The following is a 24,401-nucleotide window of genomic DNA, read 5'->3' as shown; positions in this document are numbered from 1 at the left end:
AAAAAATCAAATGAGATGCGCCGAAGAGCTGAGTTCACGTCTCGCAGCCCCGTTTAAAGAGGAAGCTCTTCATTACATCGGCCGAAAATGTCTATTTTAAGCACAAATCAGTGCCATGATAACAAAATCATTTCAAGGACTTAAAAAAACAAATAATTCTTTGCAGAGAAAGTATAGATTTCACAAATGTAGAATTTGTAGCCCGATTTGATCGGGCTCCGAGTCGCTAGTTAAAACATGTTTTAAGTCTAAAGCCAGTTCCACCTTGGTGAACAATTTAAGCCGTCCCAGAAAAGTACAGGTCAAATTTTTGTGAAAATACTTCATACAGCTCATCTATCCCATATTGCATTTGATTAATATGAAGGCTGGGGAGAAATTCTGGTCATGAGGAAACAGTAAATTTGTCAACAACCTAGTGTTAATCACAATGTCCTGATTCACCCCCTCAAAGCAAAAACGTCCTACAATGGTGTTAATGGTGTTGAAAGGGATGGAAGAGGGAATGTATTTAATGTGAAGAAGAGTGTCACCAGGTTAATTTGACATTAGTGGCTAGCTCTTTTCTTGATGAACATCTCTTTAAAAGGAAAAGTACAAGATTTTTCTTGTTAACAATAGAGTTCAGAATGGGAAACTGAGCAAGAAAGTGTGCAGATGGGACTGTTTTAGAGAAACAAGTCTACTTTGTTTTTCAATTGACATACTAGTGAATATTCTACAAATGAATAACAGAGATCCTCTTTAAAAACAAAGTATAAGCATCACAAAAAATTCAATCTCACCAATTCTGACCATCTAAAATGGATTAACTACTGATTTTTTGTTAAGTTACAAATTCTTTAATGTTTTCTGAGTGACACCAGATCAAAAGTGTAACACTCCAGTTTATCTGGAACTTGATTTTTAACATTGTCTGCAATTTTTCCTTTAAATATAATGTAGTAACTCACTCAGGTTCCATTTACTCCAGAATTATGTGGGTTGTTAAACAGAAGTCAACCAGTGAGTCAATTAAGTTAATCCTTACCTATGCATAATTCTGAATCACTAATTTAATTTTATATTGCATTTACAAATGAAATGGCCTTAATGATAAAGTTCAAGAGAAAATGATAAATTCAGGAGTCAAAGGTTATTGTTATTATATTAACAGTAAAATGTGTCAAAGTTCAACGAACACACAGTATATGCAGAACACAAAGAGAACAGCAGCATGAAATAATTTACCTGAGCATCGGAATTTCTTGCTTTTGATTTGCCCAATCCTTTTATTTGCCAGCCTCCTTGGGCTTGTACACCGGGCACCACTTGTCTCAATTGGATTTTCATGAAGGTAATCAGCAAGCCACTTCAGATGGCAGTCACAGATAAATGGGTTCTGAGCCAAGTGCCTTAACAGAAAAAAGTTATTTGAATATTTAAAATTATGCAAGGTATACTGGATATGAACATCATAAGATATATTTGCAGTAGATATTTATATATATTGAGTTCCACTAAAAATTCTCTCAGATTGATAAAAAGAAGCAAATGGTAGAAAAATAAAGATATAAATATAGTAATAAAAGTTACTGACTCATTAAATAACACATTCAATTATTTGTTATTAAGCTCAGATGCAGATCATGGATCCAGAGGTAAAGAGTTACATACTGTATAAATATCACAGAACCCTGAAGATGAAGCAGTTATGTTTTTCTATCTTAAAATAAGTTTAGATATATAAAAGCATGTTATGACGTGATAGAACTATGGGTAACTCATCTTTGATTATTTAATCTTCTCAGAGTCATATATAATAAATTCGGGGTTTGCTGTTCACTTTTAGCCTTTTAAAGTACTGAACATCATTAAAACTGTGAAAAAGTATTAATGTTACTCTATAGTAACTAAGTCCAGAATTTACTTTATTAACATGAACAAGTATCATTTATGAATGAATGCTTGTTTAAATTTCTGGTTGAAACAGAAATATAATTATTTTATGGTTTGAGTGGTATATCAGAGAAGACAACGTTTTGAACCTTTGCTTGAGGTGATTATAACTTTGCTTGTACTAAGTACTGTAAAAGCAAAAATTGTAATATTCTTTGTGTGGGCCTTTAAATTAAATGCCTTTTAATGTTTACATTTTTAATAAGCATAAAGACCCTCAACCCTGCAGCAAATGTTCATTTCTTTGGAGTGAAGTATTTCGTAGTTCAGCTTTGTTCAGATATAATTCTACGAGCATCCTTCTCTCTAGCTTACCATTTTTCCTAAGGTTATTCTTGCACTCATAGTTATAAAAAAACATCACCTCTCCCTTTCTTTGAATAATGGCCTCTATTTTCTTGCAGAATGTAGCAGTGCATTAAATGCAGTTCCTTTATGTGCTCTGTCTGGGTCTGCAGAGCTGGTTACTGCTGCAGCAGCTTTCATGTTTGGCAACATTTATTATCATTCATAAGTAAGTTCCCTTTTCACTAGGTAAAAGGTAATAGTACACATTTTATTCCCTTTAAGTGTTTTGTTAGTTAGACAATACAAAGAAAAAATATAAATGTAGTCAGAAAAAGGCCCAGAAGATCATAATTAGGCTACAGGATATTTAGATCTAATAGACATGTCTAATAATCATATTTTGCATTTGATATTTATAAGAGGCACACACATATACTACATGTATTTCGAACAGAGCTTAAGTGCACCAAATACAGCTTCTGCTGTTTATCTGATTGAGTTTGAGCATCATTGTGAAATTTTGTGGAGAACTTAGGAGGGATCTAATGCTAAATACAAACACAGCATAGCTTTAGATAGGTGTTTTTCCATGCTGTATGCTTCATTACTGTCTTATCCCTGCCACCCTGATACAAATCATTTCTGGTGGGCTCAGAAGGGTACTTTTATATTTTATTGATCATAGGTATACGCTGGTGTTATTACAAGAATAAACTGAATTTTGGGTTCCTGCTAAAAACTATCCTGATTCATTCACCACTGACTGCAATTCGATTTTAAAATGCGAGTTAAACCAAAATTAAAATATTTTCCATTACTCCTGTATAAAGCTTTTTAAAAAATGTAGGTCCATTTTACATGTTTTAAAATGACAGACATACAGACAATAGATGATTATATAAATATGTCTGTTAGAAGGAAAATACTTTACTTAAAAATGCTATTATAACACATGGTTAAAATGACAATGTAAAAGATACAACCTCTATGGTAAAAAATTCTGAAACACTATTTTTACAAATAAAGATTACATATGATAAATAGAAAATTTCTTAAAACTGCAAAAACAAAATACATTATAAAAATATGTAGGCAGTGTTATTTTGCTTAAGGTGAATTATATTATTAAATTAAAAGAAATGAAACATACAGAGTCTGAATTGCCCGAAGAGATGCAAATGTGCCTTTGGCAATAGTCTGTAGTTTGTTGTCATATAAGGAGAGCAGGTTCAGGTTATGCAAATCTTGAAATGCATCCACTCTTAGACAGTTAATTTTGTTAGCATTTAGGAGCCTGTAAAGTAAAAACAACTGAAATCAGCACACTGCCTTTCACACCCTTTCAATGAGTGGTTTTAAAGCCATCAGAACAGACAGATTTATGGACATTGTTATAATTTCACTTAAAGAGTACACAATGTTAAAATGTATATACATTTATACATATGAATATAAAAAATTTTTTGAAATGAACAGGCCATTAAGTCCAACAAATGTTATCAATTTTAAGCTTCACAGCTTTACTAAATCAGACCTAAGACACAATTTGATAAATACCAAATACTATTTTGAATAAAACTACCAGGTAAATGCAGTATTTTTAATATACTTATAATTCTATGTATAAACATTTTTTTTAAATCAATGCATATGAAATATATACATGTATATATACTGTATGACAAAGTAAGATGCCATCAACTTTGCCTAGTCCTGTCATATTCAGACAAGTCTCTTCTTAGTTTAAAAGATTTCAAATCCTTCTTTCACTTATTTCTTTGAAAGAGTAATATTTTGGCCCTCAAATAAGTCTAAATGATCTCTGGTCAAACACACTCAGCAAAACCATCAAGACAGGCTGTATCCATATAAGCCAGTAAAGTTATAAACACATTAATTGTTCATATGATATTTTTGTGAAAACTTAACTTTGCTTTCCATAATGGCATTTTATGCACTGGTGTAGTAACTAGCTGCTAGTCAATATAATTTTTTATGAAAGGACTATGAGATAACCCTAGTAAGGAAAGCAAAGCAAGGTCAAAACTGGAAAATAATTGTCAAAACTAAAACAGAAACCACAACAATAGTAGTTAAAAGATAATTGCAGAGGTCAATAGCAAAGTCAGAAGGAAAGTCGCATGAATTGGTCAGTTTTTATCCAATCCCGAATAGCGAATAAAGTCCCATGGTGGTTCTTTATACCCTTGTGCAACATGACATCATTAATTGCACACTTCCCAAAGAATGGCGGAGTGGTGGCTCTGAGGCTAGGGATCAGAAGGTTGACAGTTCGAATCCCATAAATGCCAAAAAGTAACTCTACTTCGTTGGGCCCTTCAGCAATGCCCTTAACCTGTAATTGCTTCATCCTGGGTATGATATTAATCTGCATCCAGCACTGCATGTAGGCCCTCCAATCAGCAGGGAAAAACCTGGAGGTTGGTGGCAGAATTGGCACTCCAGCCACCATAAAAAAACTCACACTGGTCCTATTCCATCTTAACTAGTGTGGTGCTCAGATGTCACCCATGCATGGCTGCACTTGGGCATCTGGGATCCGGAGTTGGTTTGTCATGTAGTGTGTGCGGCAGTATCAGCGCATGTTCCTAACCTCTCCCGAAGAATCATGGCAAATTACTGTGGCAACACAGCATAACAACTCTCAAAAATGTCAGTTAATGAAACAAAATGTGCTTTTTTATATGTCAGTAACTCAAAAACTAATACTAGAATTAGATTAGTTGGGTTAAGAAAACCCTAAAAGAAAATGGTTTTGATTTTTACTTACTTGATTTTGTTTTCCATTATTTTTTTACTTTTTCCTTCTGACCCTGACAAGATTTTTGTGACAATTTTTTATTAACATCCCTGAATCCTTTTCTACTTTTTCTGTATTAACTTTCATCATTTTTTGGCAGAGTTTTTTAAATTCAGGTCAAAATAAGCTGGCACTTCAAATACAGATATGATGCAGACAAGCTGCTAGAGGTCACATGATCCATTTAATACAAGAGCTGCTTTGCAAACCCAGCCCCTTAAGAATAACTGAATGCTCAGGAATGCATGGACACCTGGAGCTGCTAGAGTAAGTTCTAGACTGGTGTCTTTGGAACAAATGGAAGGCTACCCCAGACCTTTAAGGTATTACAGGACTTGGCTGAAAGTAAAGCAGCATGGGATTTAAAGATCTCAACAGCCAGGAGCTCACTGATTGCAAAGTGGAAGATCACTCCACTGATTGAAGCAAGAGACGCAAGGGTGTTGAATAACAGATAGTGATGAGTGAACAATACCAAGTTTACTTTGTGGTGAGCTCCCTGAAATCACTGAAATGTTTGCAATATTCTCCAAACTGCATTAAAGTCAATGGGGACAGACTAACTGAACTAGATTTGACTGGATTATAATGGTGCAGTCATCTTTAAAGTGTCCCTGAACCCTAGGGCAATGTCTGCCAACTATACTAGACAGATTGTTGTGGCCAAAAAGATGCCCTGAGCTGTGCGACAGCAGTGCCAACCACTGCACCAATGAGCCTCTGTAACATCAAAGAAGAAAGAACACAGTCAAAGAAGCGCAATTATATATTTCATTAAAACAAAGCAGAAATGTAAATATGTAGGTCTTTTGAAGGCAGAAAATTCAAAGTGGCATGTCATGATTGAAACTGCTGGCTCATTCTATTTTTTGAAGTCACACTGAATGCTCTCTAAACTGTTTATGTCTATGCTTTGCACTTTTTCTTCTATCAAAAAGATAGAAACATCTTGTAAATATTCATAATTTTTTTGTTATTATTATTATTTCACAGAGTATCCCCTGTTTTGTCAGGCTCTTCAAGGTTTGTTTTCATTATAGCCGCACCACGTGAGTTATTATTATACATCCATAAAGCACATGCCTGCTTCTCTTATGTTGACGTGGAACTTGAAGATTGTATATTTCGCTACAAGCACAGATAACTAGTCCCATAGAGTATGTAATGAAAATGCTCAGCATTATATACCCAAACGGTGGTACCATCAATGTTGGCTCTTACAGCTTCAGAAGATGTTGCACTGGCCTCGCAAAGCATTATGGGGTGTTGGTATCAAAAAAAATAAAAAAAATTCTCCTAAACTGGCCAAATTATCAGTAAATAATTGGACAAACAAGAACGAATATGGCAAATTCGCTGTGAATAATGCTTTGGCAAAATTTGCCGATTGACACTAAAGACAGAGTAGTAAAGAGAGAAACAGGAAGTAAACAAAGTGTTGGGTATAGTTCAGTGCTGGGCATGTTTTTGTACCACCAAGGCCTGTTTTCACTAGACACCTGATTTTTTTTTTTATTTGTTCTCATTTTATTTGTAATTTGAATTCTCCCATTTTCATTGATTGAATTCAGTAAAGACATTGATCACATGTGCTAATGGTACATGTAGGTAACACTGTGCTAAAAGAGTGACATTTCAAATCAAGACACATACAAAACAAGAAGGAGACTACAGGTTATGGAGTTGGAGACCTTACACTTCAGTAATTTTACAAAGGGCTCAAAGAAAGCAGTGTGGAGACTATGGATTTTGCAGTGATATTCTGATATGGAAGACCAGCAGTCTGTTAAATTGTAAACTGCTAAGAGGAAAATCATAAGCAATCTGTAAATTTTGCAGAGCTTATAAGATTAGTTTAGTAAAAATATAATATGCCAGCCTCACTGAAACTAAAATGTTACACATGACAAAAACAACAGAAAAGTGAGCTATGGAAAGAAAAAGGAAAAATAGTAATTTAACATCCCATTCTGCAAATGTCTTATATGAGGAATAAATAAAGTAATTTGAACAGCCTAGCTTTCCACATACTGTAGCTGGCTCTTTAGAAGTAGTCAAAAGTAGGCTTGATCGAGTCTCTCTTTGGACTTGGCACTATTAGCAGGGAGATTTGAAGAAATTTTAAGATGCAGATTAAGCTTAAAGCAAAAGAGCACAAATGAATCAATAATTGGGACTACTTTGCAACCCACTGCTTTCCAGTCATAATTCCATGATGCTACATCACATTGCTAATTTGCAAGCTCCTCCCAGTATGTGTAGTGATTTTCATCTTGTTATCTTAGTGTACACATTTTATGGGTGTTATTCGAAATAGTTTCTTTAATAGTAAACATCACCATCAGACTCCATACATATATAACTGTTTGTTTCTACTCCTTTGACAAAAACATTTCATGAATAAAACATATAAACAATGATGGCAAACATTTCAAAAAATTCTGCAGTTGTCAAAACTTATGTTTAAAGACAATTATATTAATTCCATCTTAAAAATCAATCGAAACAGCAAAATCATAATGCATTGATTTGTGAATATGTACAGTAACTAACACATGATGGTTGATACAGCTGCCCTACAACTCCCTGTGGCTGGGAGGGAATCCTATGGATGTAAATGGATGGAAAACTGACCATTTGTACCTCTAGAATTTTGTACAGACTACATACTAATGTTTATTTTGTAACAATATTTTTTTCTATGTTGAAATATTAAGGTTTTGTTATTTACAGTTACAAATATACATTTAAATTAAATGTGTGACTATGAGATACCTTTAATCAGCAACTGCTTACTAACACTAGAGGAGAATTCATTTATCGTAACACAGGGAAAGAAACTTATTACTCAATAGATATTTGTGGTCTACTAATGCTGGCTTGAAATTTCTTAAGATAATTCTACTGACATATCTGCATATGAACTTTTATTTCATATTATTTGTGCAGTTAACTTATATTGTTGTGGAAAACTATGAAGAAAAATGACATGTGGTTTAAAAGATATGTTAATGTACCTTAGCAGCTTAATACTATAATGTTGATGACAATGATACTTGTAACAAAAACAATGATTTAAAAAAGACCACTAAAACCTCTCCACACCACTCATACATGCTAATCAACATTTAAGTGAAGAAAATTTCAAGTATTAACACGTTAATAATTGTGGCAGCATAGCAAGAACTATGTTGCATAACCTATGAAAGATATTTTTATGCTGGTTGCGCCTAAAGTTATACCCACACATTCCATATACCCACTTAATGGAAGCATTCCTTTCCACATTCTGCAACAGCTTAATACAAACATTGCCAATCAGCAGAAAAGTTAAAATTTGAACAGTATATAACCCCATGACACATAATAAAAGAATGTATTCTGGACAACTTCTTCTATTTCTTTTCTTCCACATTTCTTTTTTTTCATATGATCACAAACATTCCTGTTTCATCACAAGCAATATCTGTATCCATGGGCATGCTGGCTTAACAGTCAACACATGTAGTGCAACACCTGTGCAGATTTGGTATGGTTTGTCAGCACTTCAGGATTATACAAAAATGCTTTTCCTGTCATTAGTCAAAACTGCAAATGGCTTTCCCCTTCTCTAAAAAATGTAAAACTGCTGCAGTGCTTTATAAGAACTACGTTTTAGTGAATGATTTTTTTTTGTTTACTTTTCACTGGGGAAAAGTCTACCAAAATTCTTCAATAGGACGTTTTAAAACATTTTTACTTGCTTCACTATCCTCTTGCATTTAAACAATGTATGTCAGTAAATGGCATACTTCAAAACATTTACATTAAATGTTGCTTATCAGCTGACTTATACTCATTTTAAGTTTAGAGCTGGACAAGCCTAAAAGATATAAGACAGTGATTCAAAAATGATCGCTGAGAGGTTCTAGATGGCCTGGTGGACAAATTTAGCCTTTCAGTGATGCATAACATTGCTGTGCTCTGAGCTAAGCTGGACCTTTTGATACAGGCCAACAAATATATTAATGGGAATGTGTTTTTGGAAATGCCAACAGCTGTGGCTGATACACCTAGACCACTAGAAAACCACCATCTTTCTGAAATACTAGGTAATTTGGCTCTTATATAAAACCCTGGCTAAAGATGTTTTATTAGTGTGTGTTCTTTTTTGAGTTTGGGTTTTATGAGTAACTAGCTGTGCTACAAGGCTTTACCTGGGAAATTGCCTAAGGCAATGAGCATTAGTTATAGTGCTATCACTTAATCAGATGTATCAGAAGTATTATGTAACTAAGTACTTTTTTGAATACAATATTATGAGTTTGCTTGCACTCCTTACCCTTGAATATGCTACATACAATTGGCCATAAGTAAAACATTCCTGCCGTAGATCAATTCTGCTTTTCCTAGTGACCGACTTTGGCTTTTGTTGATAATCAATGTGAGCCACAATGTTGGAAACTATTCTTCTGTGTTCAAACAAGTAATAAGCTGAATAATGGGATTATTGAGTATTTATGTCCACCTGCTTTGCACCCTATACTTGCTGGGATAGGTTCCAACTTCCCTGCGACCTTGGTCAGAATAAAGTTTATTATTATTATTATTATTATTAAATGTTAAAACATTTAAATGATTTACATCATCCACTTAAGTATTTCTTTTCATGTTTTTCAACAGTTATATATTTGAACTTTAATTTTGCCATAGTTATAGCCGGACAATAAAGTTTTAATACTGAATTATGTTTTACTTTAACTTATTACAAAAAGCAATGACATTTACAGGCTGCACATTTAGGTGGCCTATGCCATAAAATTAATGTTTGAAATGCTAATATTATAAACTAAAATGCATATCTTCTGGCATACTTAAATACATTCCTCACAACTCCTTCAGCCAGGAGGCCAATAGTTTTGAGAATTGAGTTACATGTAAAAAAGCAATGGAATGCAAATCTATGTTTAATGGAGCACATCTGTAAAATACCAGTGAACAGATTTTTCTGTGTTATGAAGAGAATAATATGTGTGATGATATTATTTGTACATCATATTATAGTATGAATTGGAGAGATGCTCACACCTAGATGCTGCTTGGCAGGAAGTTTACAGCATAAAATACATAAATTCACAACATTCTTAAACTTTTTACCTGCTATAGGTCTGTTACAGTGAAGTCAGTAACTGTTCGTATATAGTGTGTGAGATAAAATATCAACATATATTGTATGTATTTTTGTGATCTGAGAATGAAAACACTGGCAAAACTAATAAGTTTGTTGATTATTGACTAGCACAACATGAAGTATATTAGTTTCAGAACACTTATACAAAAGAAACAATACAGTATTGTGAACTACATGTACAGTCAGTACAGGTGCTAACATTTTGCCAAGCGAAAGTGTAAATATTGCACCTTTATATAGGAGTTCTGACAATGATGTTCTATACATTAAGACTATTGTCGGTCCATTCATGCAGTTTGGGGATTAAAAAAATCAAAGGTGACATTCTTGGTGTTACGAGTGTGCACTACATATAGAGTTGATCAACCTCTCATTTCTGAACTGTGCTAGCTCCATCTATTGCAGTTTGTTTTGGGCACAAGGAATCCAACTCCAACTATATTTGTCTCTACCTTCCTGGAAGCTGGACTTGAGGTGTATAGCGTACTACAAATGTGTCACCACATCTTACTTTAGCTTCAGTGAATCTTACTTCCTCAACTTCTGGGGTCACACCACATATCATCCTGTCTTTTTTCCCTAGTCACTTGTTCACTTGTCTATCCATGCTATTGGTGAGTGGCATTGTTATGCTGGTGCCATTCAATTGGTAGCTTGTCTGCGCTTAATGGAAAAAAGATGGAGTACCTTAAATTGGCCTACTTGCTATATTATTATTATGGACAAATGTTAACAAACAAAAAACACCTGTCAGCTAATTTACTTTTTTCTTAATGTCACCAAATTTCAATCAAATCAGATATCTGAGATTTTGGTGTATTTGTTTTTTTTATTGTAGGGTTTTTTACTAAATGGAAAGTAGTGTTTTTGTTGACGAGTAAGTGTGTCAGTCAGTCAGTCAACTTATATATATAGTATATGTTTATATCGTTATTCATATTTTTAATATTGAATTATATGTCTGTTAATTCAGCATATGTCTTAAAATTGTAAACAATATATTATCATACATATAATCTCCTCATTTTCTTTCTTTTTTTGTTCCTGTAATGTAATATTGTGTATACCTTCCTAATGGAGACAGAGATACTGATAATGTAACCACAGAGATGTGCAAAACAATCCATAACTGTGTGCTGGTGGGGTGGAAAGCAAAGCTGCAAGCTGTGCTGTGTATCATGTTTCACTGTGCATATTGACATATGAGAATATTACAAAAATATGGTATGGCAGTTTGGTGAGCTCAACAGGTATGACGCAGTCTGAGTTTGGTAGGTACTCCATAAGCACTAGTGAAAAATATACATTATACTAGTTCTTAAATGTAATGAACATACTTTTTGTTTTATGAATTGCACTTACACACACAGAAATAATATAGTATACACATTTAGCACAAATACACAGATCATCTCATCCTTTTTCTGTTTCTCTGCATCAGACATGCTATATGTCAAAAACCCACTCTTGATGGAAGATATTCTGTTTAGGTCACCTTCATATATATGTGCATACTGCTTCAGATTTCAACAATTCAGAGTACTGAAATAACCTAATATGTATATTTGAGGAAATTAGAAGACACTACTGAAAGACACTCCAGTGACTGATATGTTATACTGTACTGAATGTATTCTTCAGGTTTTTGATAGTTTAAAATTATAATATCAAATAAAGTTGTTAGTAATATACAGGGACACTGGCAGATACCTGTCAGGGAAATTAACTAGTAAAAACTGGTTTTGGAAGCAAACGTTTTCTCCAAGCGCTAGACCCCTCTTTCTTAACTCATTGATCTGCTAATCCCTTTCCAATAAAATGTTTTTGTTCTAAATTTAGATTGTGTGCTGTCTTTTTTGCATTTGAATCCAATTTGCTTCACCTTATCTCGAATCTGAATTCTGTCGCAAACTAATATTCTTTGTATACTAACTTTTATACCCAAAGCTGAGGTATTATAGTATTACTGTATTCCACTATTTCAGTGCATTATGAAATAACCAACACAGAATCAATATCAGATATGAGCACAATGGACATTTTTATATTAAACTTTATGTTAATTCATATGTAATTAATATAGCCACACGTTTGGAATTTTAAACAAGGAAATAGAGTCACGCGCCATTTGAGACCAGCCATTTCACTATATCGGCTGTATGTCACAAAGTGTACAGGTCACTGAGGCTCTTTAGGTTTGGTGTGAGTCACCGATACAAATACTATAACTTCTGGTATGGAACAGCACAAACTGATATTCAAGAGTTAGCAGCCTTTTTTCAGGGCACATAGCACCTTTTAACTGCGTGTCAGCTGTTATCATGCAGGACACTCCAGCTCTGGCACAGCAGTTTTGAAGTGCCGGGCAGGTGTGCTTCTGAAACACCACTGGGAAACTGCTCATCGCTCATGAGTCAGTGCTTCACAGCGATCAATATTACTTCATGGGAGACCCTTACATTTTCTTCATTTATGTGTTGGTGCTTCCCAGTGTTCATAACATCAAAGGGAAAACTTGCTGTTCATCTGTTGGTGCTCCATGGCCATCTATTGAAGCTTCACTGGAAAAAGATTGTGTAGCGAAGTGGAACTGAAGAAATTGGTTGTAAAACTAAAGTACCAGCTCATCTATTATTCACACCTGCTCATCAGTAAATTGGAGCATGACTGCATTGTGCAAAAAGACAAAAGACTGAAACATACAATATAAAATGAATGCAATAATAAGGCAGACCATTCAGGCTAATACTAAACAACTTTCATGCAAGAAAAGCAGGGGTTACTTAAATAAATCACATATATTGCTTGGATCATTATTCCTTTTGATTAAAAAAATGGGTCTCTCACCGTCTCCTATCCATCTCTAAGCCATAGTTTTCTGTTTTTTTCCTTCCCATAAGTATTTTTCTAATTGTTCTGACAATTTTAATCTAATGAAACTGCAATGCATCGTATTTATTTATACTTACAGCAACTGAAGTGCAAAGAGTCCTTCAAAAAGCCCTTTAGGAAGTTCTGTAATTTTATTTCCATAAAGCACTCTAAAGATAAAAATGAATAAAAAGATACAATAAAACACTATATTTGGTATCTGTCACTGTTTGATTTACATCTGCATTGTTTTATTTGTTACCATCAAAAGCACTACAATAAAATCTCAAACAAATAAAGTCTAATACACACAGAATATGAATGCACTATGATGGAAAGTCATAGATAAGTACAATAAACTACATTTCTAAAAAGATGTCAATTTTTAACCACAGTTACATCAAGGCAATGGCAGAATACGTATTAGAAATGACTACACCCTATACAATTTCAGAACAAGTACATCATTTGTTCAGGATTAAACAATAGAGAAATTTTGGATACTGAAGTTGTATTCTTGAAATTCATAGCCCATATTTGCTATCAAGCAACACTACCAGTGAAAATAGTCAAGACATTGCCCTGAAACTACTATAATAATTAAAAACGGCACCAACAACAAAAAAATAAAACAAAGTGCTTATATGTAGTAGTAAAATATTATCAGTTTAAACAGAAGTGTGTATTAATGATAATACGGTCATGTCATATACCAATTTCACAGTACTGTTTATGAGTAGCGATTTAGCCTGGAAGTGACAAAGAATTCCCATTTGTTTGTCAAATGTCAAACATTACAAGGTCATTTCTTAAAAAGACATGAGAATGAACTCTGCATCTGGCAGTTTACCTCCAGCCTGAGGCTAACAACACAACACAGCCTGAAAGAATGGAAAGTCCTTTTTTATATTAATTCATGCCAGATTAGTTTTCAGGCCAAGCACTCATGCAAAGACAAAGGAAAAAATCTATTCTGACAAAATAAAAGTTCACATGAAGCATTATCTTCTTTATAGAATTTAACACATAAAATGCTTACTTTAGCATTTAAGTATATACGTTTCCACTTTAAAATGCATATAAATATAAAAGAAACACATCTGTCAATTAGTAAATGCTGGTAGTATTCAAAAAAAGGAAAATATAAGTAACCTTACAGTGAGTTGAGGGAACGTAAGCCTTGGAAAGCATCTGGTGCTAGTTCAGATATCTGGTTGTTGCTTAAGTCTCTGGAATTATAATTAATAAATTGTAAGGAAACATGTATTACTGTATGATGTAATTATAGCCACTTTTTCATAGTTTGTAAATGATGCCTTAACATTATTACATTATAATTAGATTAGCGCTTGTCCCTGGGGTATTCTCCTGTTTTGAAAAATAGGATCACAGGTTACATAGATATTATGCACATCTTCAGCAGTGAGACTCAGAATTAACTGGCCCTTCAAAATTGACAGAAAATCATTACATAGTGTGCGAAATATTTTTAACTGACCAAATTTTAATATTTTGAAATAGTAATAATATATATAAAGCCAATTCTGTCCAAAATTACCCACAATATTGATAAATGCATACTAAAATAGCTAAAATGACATTTATTCATATCAACACTTATCAGTAATATTGCCATGTATGGAGAAAAAAATAATTTTAAAAAGAAAATCAAATGAAATTAAAAAGCATAACAAAGCAAATTATATTAATTTTTTCACATTTACTTACTCGGAAAAATACAAAAAAGCAACAATGAAAGTTCTGTTTATAATTAAAAGCACAAACTGCTTATTTTTCTGAAACAATATTTTTATACAATATAATCAACAAAACATGATGATTTTGCATTCTAAAAAATTTTCATTAATGCCTTGGCCTACCATGAGAGTTTTAATATTTCTCAGTCACAATTTTCAAGCCTCAATGAATACTTTATTGTAATAAGGCTTTTTGAAAAGTCAAGATGATTTGATTTAGCAGACTACAGAAATCTTTTAAAATGTTTTAACAGTCTTGGTAAAGTTGCTGTATTTCTTGTAGTAGTAAGGTTATACGGTTCAACACATTTTTGTGTTAAAAATGAAAAAAATGCTAATATTGTTTCTCTTTGCTCATTAAATGAAACTGAATGCAACAGTAAGGCAAGGTTTCAGTTTCAGATAAAATAAATAACCACCTCAGCTCTCAAAATATCCAGAAGGAAAACAAAACAAGTAAAAATAAAGGAGATTTGAAAAGCCAGGAGTGAAAGCCTGCAGTAGATGGTTTAATGTGCTGTAAAACTTCCAGGGGTAAGAAACAGAGTGAAGAAAAGACCAAGATTCTAGAAGGCAGCAGATTGACCCATTCACACTTGTGGCTACATACACATACTGACAATAAAGGGCAGGGAAACTAGCATATGCAAAGACTGCATGACCACTAGAGAAACAAAAAGATTGTAAAACCATGGAAGTTCAAGAGAAAAAAAGTAGAAACTTTGCAGGCAGGGTATGTGAGAGCAGACATGATGCAGCACTCACACTTTAGTTTCTTTATGACGTCTGTGCTTACTCTCAGAAAAAAACTATGTCTTTATATTGAGAGAAAGAAAACGCAAATGAGATCACCTATGGACAAAGGTTGCTTGCACCCTGTACTACTTGAGTGATGAAGATAGAAGGATGCTATGGAACACTGCCATCGCATTCGGTTGTCTCAGGCAAATTCTTTCAAACATTATTAGATAGGTTTGCAAGGCAACTACTAATTCCTTGGATCCAGACAACATCAAACAACAAAGAACAGAGACAGAAGACAGTTCCTCTTCCTTTTTCTGTCAATGTGCCATGGCCAGTGTAGGTAGGTAAATGGGCTACATCATATAGAGATACTGAATGGTCAAGGACAAAATTTTTAGATGCTATACCAGTACATCATGGATCATTTCCCTTACTTATCAATGGCAGTTTGGCCATTTAATAAAACAGTGAGGAGATCATGTTACTCATGACGTTTGTAGCAGACCATTCTGGTATCATTTTCTAAAAACATAATACTTAATCACATATATTCACTATCTAATGGGAATGCATATAGTATGTGACATCAACACTCTGGTATTTTGGAATACAAACTAAAGTCTACTAGTAGTTTCTTTAAAATATTGTCTTTGATTAGGAGCAGTTGCATAATGAATTGAACATGCTCTAGGATGCCATTCAGCACCTATTTAACTACATGTGCAATAGCTTGTAAAGCCACTCAAGGCAATTTAACCCAATAATAAGTACACTGTCATCTCACCTCAGTAGGGACTACATTTCCCACACAGAAAAACATAAATACATAAAGATAAACACACATATACAGAATAAACATACAAAACACAGACATATGCATATAATTCTGTAAAGTCTCATTCTATAACAACTACCCCCAATATTTCTGTCCCTAAAACAATAGAGGGGGGCCTTTTTTGTCAAAAATTTTAACTGTGGTGTTAAGTCATTTTTGTAAGGCCTTAATTTTACTTTAATATTTTTACATGAACAAATAAAAGTCTAGAATGCATCAAGTCCCAAAAAAATGAAACATGAAGTAACTAAAACATTAGAAGTTATAATGAATTACAACCAACATTAAAATAATTGAATACATTGTTTTTGTAATAATGTAATGCTGATATATAATATGCTCTATATTCAGTTTGCTGAATTAGCAATTGCCCACCTAATATTTACAGTGTTTTAAATGAATAAATGCAGTAAATCACTGCTTCAAAGGGAGGTACGAAAGGTAAAAAATACAACTTTATGACAAAAATCTGTACATAAAATAACAAATATAGAAGGAAAATGAGAGCTGGTGAATGTTAAAAGGAATCAGAAATGCTTGCAGCAAGTGCACAAGATTAGAGGTCAGCTAAAATTTAAGAAAATAATCTGTTATCATGAAAATGCCAACAAATCTGCTTTACTTGTTATACAAGGAATATAGTTGAAAATACTTCTCGTTTTACTGCTCTAAAAGTGAAATTACTGATTTGTAACAATTAGCTAAAGTACAGTTTCAAAATTATTCCTCATTAACTCCTTCTGAATCTAGTCATTTTCAAAACCTCTTTTGCCTTTAAGAATTTCAAGAATTTCAAATTGCACTGTTGACCTTACAAAGACATGGACTCTTGTAGAATCAAGTGTGCATACTTACATTCTTCGCAGTTTTTTGTATGGTGAGAAAGCTCCAGGAGGGATGACCTTAATTGCATTTTGCTCCAAGCGACTGTAAAACATATATAAATTAAGAAAATAAAGCATGAATAAAGGAATTGATTTATTTCTCTGTCTACTCTGTAAATGAGAATAAGCTGTGATTTTACAAGAATACATTTTTATATTATAAGTACTTTCAAAGGAAGGATTATCATTTAGATAATAAATAATTTAGAAATGATTTAGATAATTTATTTTAAAAAATTACTAATAATGATAAAGAGTAATGAAAAATTTTCTTGAAAAACTGAACTTCTACTTCTAAAGGTTCCTATGGTTAAAAAAATATTATCCTGGTAAATTCTAAATTATACAGGCATATAAAAGACAAGCAAAATATAAAACTTTGCAGGAGGTCCAATATTTTATTTTGGATCCTTAGGTGAGTGACATATCTGAAATATTACTAAAATGTCCAAAATCAGTGGTTATGTAAGCAGAGGACATTAAGACAAACAAGAAACCTTGTTGTTACTTAATTTTTTTTTTATTCAGTTTAATTATTGAAAAAAGCACATTTGTTTCGTTATACTTTTGCGAAAGTGTTTATTTCATATTCCAGTAAGCACTTGCATGATATGACATCTGTCTCTGCCTCTCTCATGCACACACTGCACATTGCTCATGCACATGCAAATCTGTTGTTTTGCACATGTTCTGCACAGGTGTCTTTGTTCTCAAAGTGTAAATGCCACGTGATCATCTGATAGTGGTCACAGGGCGCAGCATCTTTGATTGCCAGTACAACAAATAGTTTTGACCAGGCAACAACCACAGCACCAACTGTGGCCATCGCTGCTCTTGTCAAAAGAATGGAGATAAATGCTATCAACTCACAGAAGCAAGTTTGTTGTACCACATGAATGTGACTGATAGAAAAAAGCTGAATAATAAAGAAAAAACACTAACTTTTACAAGTAGCAAAAATTTACAACAGCTGTTATAGACTCAAATGAAATGTGTGTTTTTATTATATAAAAGTAATAATTATAGCAGCTTGCTACTCAAAAGGAAAATGCAGGAAGATCAAGGCTTGAAGCCACAATCTCTTGATTTAGAGGTAGCTGTTTTTATCTCTAACCCACCAATGCAATTGATGAATGGGCTCCAGTTTTTAAATATTGAAAAGAATATGTAAATTGAATAATTTCTTAGGTTATATTCTTGAATAAAGGTGCACTTGTTTTGTTATACCTTTAGTGAAAGTATTTGATATTTGAACTTCAGACTTCACACATTATACATTTTACATCAACATTTTACTAATTGTTGCTATAACACATGTTTAAGTTATGCGTTCAACATTACTTGCTTCACATTTCCTACCATCCTACATTTATCCAGGTCGTTGTAGACACGGAACACACATGAAATGTATGTATTCCAAATAATGATATATTATTTACCCAATACAACTCCAGGCACCTAACACACTTGAGCTGATTGACACATTTGCAAAACAAAGACCCTGATGAAGATTTGCGAAGGAATTTAAGGTGGCACAGCATTACAGGGATTACAGTTTTAATTGCTGGTATGACAATTAGTAACATAAATACTGTATGTGTATTTCAGTTTAGATTTCTAGCATTAGGATTGTATGGGACATACTTTAACAATGTCATCTGACAGACTGTAGGTGATAGGCCTTAGCCCTAAGGTCTTGTTATGCTGAAAAGGTGTGCAGTGTATTCTTTTAAAGCTGAAAGGCAAAGCAGAATTCAGAGTATTTTGCACAGTCAGATTATGTAACGTTTGATTCTAATGGGAGAAATAACCATGAGCCTAATAAAAATGATTCAATAACATTTTCTGCGTTTTGAGAAAATGAAAAGGGTCACAGCATGCTCTGCTAATGGAGAAGTAAGCCAGGTATTTTGTACATGCAAGATGGAGACAGACAGTGGCCTCCTTTTATTAGACATTTTTCAAAAAGAACATTTAGTTCAGTTGCTGCATTTTTACTCCTATGTAAAGAACTCAGATTCACTAATATGAAGCCACCTGGAATTGTCATCTGGGATTCAATGAAGACTGCATAGAGCAATCCACAATGTATAATTCTTTATTTTTTTGTTGCAATTGTTGATATTAGGCTTAATGCAAATAAATATAATTTTTAAATGAAAGCTGAAAGTCATAGTGCCTATATGAATGTTACTAATGTAGCCAAAAAAATTAATATGGATGGTAAACAGCCATTGTGCCCTAGCATCTCTGAATATTACTCTGGGTGTCTTGGTGATGAGTTGATAATAACTAATAATATTAATAATAAGAAAGACTCACATTTCAGTGATGGTTTCTGGAAGATTGGTTGGTATTTCTGTAAGGCTCTTGCCTCGGCAGTCTACAATGTTGTTGCTGCATGTACATGCATCTGGACACTGTAACACACTGCATGATGCAGATGTTTGATGACCTAAGACAATAAAATAAATGTATAGTGCTTAGTATAGATTAAGAAAATAAAAATAAAACAAAAAACAATAAAAATATTACATTCTATTTATAGAATGTCTTCCATCTTTGACTATCTATTCAGGAATAATAGGAACGTATTAATTCTTTTTATTGGAAATTAGACATTTCTTGTAAATAATTAAACTATGACTTTATCTTTCTGGTTAATATCACTCCACCCAGCACTGCCAACAACAACATTCACAATACAGATTTCAACCCAGATTAAATGTTGCCAGAATTTGATAATATAAGCATGATGGACTGCAACAGGTTCCATATAGTACTTTTGAGTTTTGTTTCAATTTTTGTCTTACTTTATTTCCATTAAGTCATGGTTAACTAATGGAAGCCAGCTAAAGTAATAATGGTGGGTAATTATCCACTGCAGAAGGATACAAATCTCTTGCCTACAGAGATTGCTTATGTACACTTGTTGATACAAATCATGACTCCTAGATCCTTCTCATAGTGTACTTTCAAGTTTCAGACCGCCCATTGTTTATTCAAACCTAACCCTTCTACCTCCTATGTTTAACACCTCACATTTGCTTACATTCATTTTCATCTGCTACAGATCTAATCAAGTCTGGACGCTGTCCACATCCCTCCGTAGCAATTTAGCTGATTCTATATTATCTGCCCTTTCACATAGTCTGGTATCATCTGCAGACTTGATTAAATTCTTGTCTAGATAATTTGTTTATTTAAAAGAAAAGTGGCCCCACCACAGATCCCTGAGGAATACCACTTTTAACATCACCATATTCTAAAAAAAGTTTCTCTCACCATAATCTTATCTTCCTATGTATGAGCCAAATTTGCATCCACCTACACAATGCACCTTGAATTCCCCCTTGTTGTAGTTTGATCATTAATCTTTCATGTAGTGACTTATTAAAACGCTTCTGAAAATGATGATATATAATATCATATGCACCTCTATTATTGTATTCTTTTGCTGTTATCTCATAGAATTCCAGCATATTTGAGAAACAAACTTCCCTATCTCATAATACACCTATTCTTGACATGTATTGCTGAATCTTTTTCTTAATAATTGCTTCCACTGATTTATTTAGTTACTTGAAAAACGTCTATAAATCACTTTCATAGACCAGAATACTCTCTATTAGCCTCAAGTTCGTAGGAATTTCCCCAGTGTGTGGAGTTTTTAAGAAATACGTGTCAAGAGTTTATACTATATACTGTATGTAACTACTAACATCCTTACTATGCACTCTGGGGTAAATGTTATCTGATTCTGGTGATTTGTTAGATTTGAGCTTGTCTAATACAAGCAATACTTTAAACTCTACAATTTTCAAATCATTATGTACCTCCTTAATAGTCTTTGCTACTTCTGAGAATTTATTAACTTCTTCACATGCATAAATTTCAGTAAAATGCAAGTTCAAAGCATTGGCTATTTCACATATACAGATACAGTATGTTGTTCTTTATTTCATCTTATACAATTTCTTATATTAGGAATTTGCTAGTTTTCGCATACCCCTTGGGGTCAGAGCGTAGGGTCAGCCATTGTACAGCGCCCTAGGAGCAATTGGAGGTTAAGGGTCTTGCTCAAGGGGCCAGCAGAGTAGGATCTTTTTTGGCAATGACAGGGATTTGAACCGGCAGCCTTTGGTATACCAGCACAGATACTTAGCCTCAGAGCCACCACTCCACCCTTGTATGTAGCAGGGTTCATTTCAGTCTTTTCACTTTCATACTGCCTGTATCTCTGAATATTCTTGTTTACCTTGGTTGCAATGTTACATACCAGGTCATATAATGTACAGTATATGTTTTCTCCTACATTCCAAAAGTATGTGTTCACTTTTAATATATTTTATTTGTTTTGTGCTTAAAATATAAAGTTTCATCTGAAAGGCTGTCTTATGATCTTAATACAATATCCTTCTACATTATATATGAATTATAGTAGATTCAGAGAACCACTGCTCTGGTATTAAAAATAGGCCAGGGTAAAGTGGGGAATGTCAAAAGTTCAGTTTTGGTAAAAAAAAAATGTTTATATTCACTGTGGTTTCTGTTTTGTCAAAATGTAATACTTGGTGGCTAAGCTAATGCACAAAGAGCAGAAACTCATGGTGATACAATATCGGTATGGGGAGAAGTATCATTATTGCTTGGTAGCCCACTGATACTATGTGGTTTGGAGGGGTGGTGACACAGAATAGTGCTAGAGACTTGAAGGCTCTGGTTAGGACAAGTTACAGTACATTACATTACATACATTAGTACAAGTAAAAATGTACAGTAAACTACTTTCATTTTAATAAAGCACTTAGTCCAAAGGTAAGTTAGGAGGAGTCAGAGTCTATTGTGGCAAACAGGAAAGAACTACGCATGGACAGGACATTACATTTAAATTCCAAGATTTTCTCTTTCTGTTGAAATAGACTTCAACAGAAATGCATTCATCCTAACATTGACAAAATAAGACTGCCTTGTCTAATAAATAAATTAATGTTTATTGTTAAAGAAGTACTTAAAATGGAAAAATGAACAGTATTTGAATTCCTAAAAAACATGCTGCATTAATAGTATACACTTGTTTTTCTAAAAAGAAAGTGGTGGGAGACTTTAAAAGAAGGCAGAGCACAAATGTCACAACAATGTTCATTTTTGCTCAGAAAAGGTATTTCCCTTCCCCTCACCGAAAAAAGGAGATGTGGTACCTCAAGAACAGCTTCCTTCAGGCTATTTTTAAGGGAAACATTAAGCAGTTGTTACTTTGATATCAAACAAATACAGATTTGATCTTTTGAGTTTTCATTATTTAGACAATAATATAGTGTTGGTGGTGTGCATTAACACTAGAAGGAATGTTTTTCACACCAATGGGTGTTGTGTTTAAAATTTGCAATTACTTTATTAGAGTGTCTGTCATGTTTCTGTCCTTCCCTGTCTTTTCATAAATAGGTACACTACAACTATCCATGTTGTCGTAACTGTAAAACTCCATTCAGAAAAAGAGAGTGGCAATATTTTTCTTAGTATTCTTACATGAAAGAGCCCCCCACAATCACTGCCACAAGCAACACCATTGAACATTGGCACCCATTGTGAACTGCTGCCTAGAGAATAACCACAAAATATCACACAATCACTCACATTTTTTCACTATGTGCACCCAGTGTTATAAGGCAAGCTACTCATAAAACGTTCACTGACACAGCAGACCTTACAATGTACAAAACAGAATAAAGAGCCAGCTTTCTTTGCTTGTGTGTCACGAAAATGCTGACACACATCCAACACTTTACCCTCACGCAACATAGGCCTTGACTATATTTGGGCTGCCATTTGGGAACAAAGATAATATCTGAGTACAGCTGTATTGAAAAGCTGAATCACATACAGACACTACGGTTGTGAAAATATTGAATCATGTACAGGCAGAATGGTTCGATCACAGTTGTGTGCCCAATAATATAATTTATATCCCAAAATGGGCAGTTGACAGCTTTGCTGCTATATGAGACACTTGCCACACTTTTGTGCAGAACTACTAAGCCAGAGTAAAACAAACATTTGATAAGCATTCATCCCTGATGCAATCTCAATGCTCTTTCAGCCAGTACATGTCAAGCTCCTGATGTAAATAGCAAATATAACATAAATGTTACTCCCCATATGGAGAAAGATTCCACAATCCTGTGAAAGACAGTATGAGAGATGCTCAAGGTGATAGACACTGAGGGGCAGACATAATATCAGGTGGAAAAATACATACACAGAAATACAAAGGAGCACAGTGTAGAGTGGCACTGTTTTGTGGGTAGGAGCTGCTCCCAAATGACTCCAAGGAACTTCTGTGGACTGCTGATGCCTACTGTTTTGTGATCAATCAACAGGTCTCTTGCTCATAACATACATACCGTATACCATGAAACATGTGAGAATACACACTTTATACAGAAAGATATTAATATCTATTTTGTTATTTTATGTACCAAGTTTATTTAAATGTAATGTTTTACTTTGCACATTTTAATACCAAAGCAGCAGCATGAATATAAAAACTTTTTAAACTGAAAATGTATGCTAACATTACAATTGAAAATATATGGAAAAAAATTATTTCGTGTTTGGTGCTAGTTTTTGGGGGCAATATAGTGGGAATGCTCTGCCATGCAATACCATGATGCTGATGGGCCATTTGTGAAAACAAAAAACAATGCTTGGTGTACTGTTGACTGGTACCAGACCTAAAAAATGGTGGTTCTAGTGTTAAAGGTTTTGTGGTAACAAGACAAAATTGAATGAAAGCTTTATGGGGCAGGTGAGTCTGTTATGCAATCACTGGCATGCTAGTCCCTTGCATTCTCTAAAAAAAACTTTTTTTAAAGTCCTACAAAAGTTTTTTTGGGAGAATTTGGTTTAACTTTGAATACAATGTTTAAATGTTACTCTGAATGCACAGCCCCATGGCAAATACATTAAGGAAACTACAGAGAAGGAATAAACATTTAATGTGTACATTTTGTTACTATTCATATTAAAATAATAATAATAAAAAACAACTTAACACACTAAATACAATCAGAAGGGTAAAGAATGAAATAGT

The 24,401-nt window shown here is 33.7% G+C and overlaps 1 protein-coding gene across 9 annotated transcripts in view; it reads right to left on the bottom strand.

The window, feature by feature from the left end:
• Nucleotides 1-24,401, bottom strand: part of slit2 (slit homolog 2 (Drosophila)) — a 273,310-nt gene that overhangs the window by 72,302 nt on the left and 176,607 nt on the right. For all 9 annotated transcript variants that reach the window (XM_039751559.1, XM_039751562.1, XM_039751561.1 and 6 more), the window contains 6 exons: nucleotides 19,631-19,763; nucleotides 17,280-17,351; nucleotides 14,246-14,317; nucleotides 13,187-13,258; nucleotides 3,377-3,520; nucleotides 1,231-1,394 (listed from right to left, as the gene is read on the bottom strand). In XM_039751559.1, the coding sequence (XP_039607493.1) occupies nucleotides 1,231-1,394; nucleotides 3,377-3,520; nucleotides 13,187-13,258; nucleotides 14,246-14,317; nucleotides 17,280-17,351; nucleotides 19,631-19,763 (657 nt within the window). The remainder of the gene's footprint in view (nucleotides 1-1,230; nucleotides 1,395-3,376; nucleotides 3,521-13,186; nucleotides 13,259-14,245; nucleotides 14,318-17,279; nucleotides 17,352-19,630; nucleotides 19,764-24,401) is intronic.

The sequence above is a fragment of the Polypterus senegalus genome, chromosome 4 (genome assembly GCF_016835505.1).
Source record: "Polypterus senegalus isolate Bchr_013 chromosome 4, ASM1683550v1, whole genome shotgun sequence".
Classification (NCBI taxonomy): domain Eukaryota; kingdom Metazoa; phylum Chordata; class Cladistia; order Polypteriformes; family Polypteridae; genus Polypterus; species Polypterus senegalus.
The sequence above is the reverse complement of the archived record's forward strand: the minus strand, read 5'-3'. Positions and strand labels throughout refer to the sequence as shown.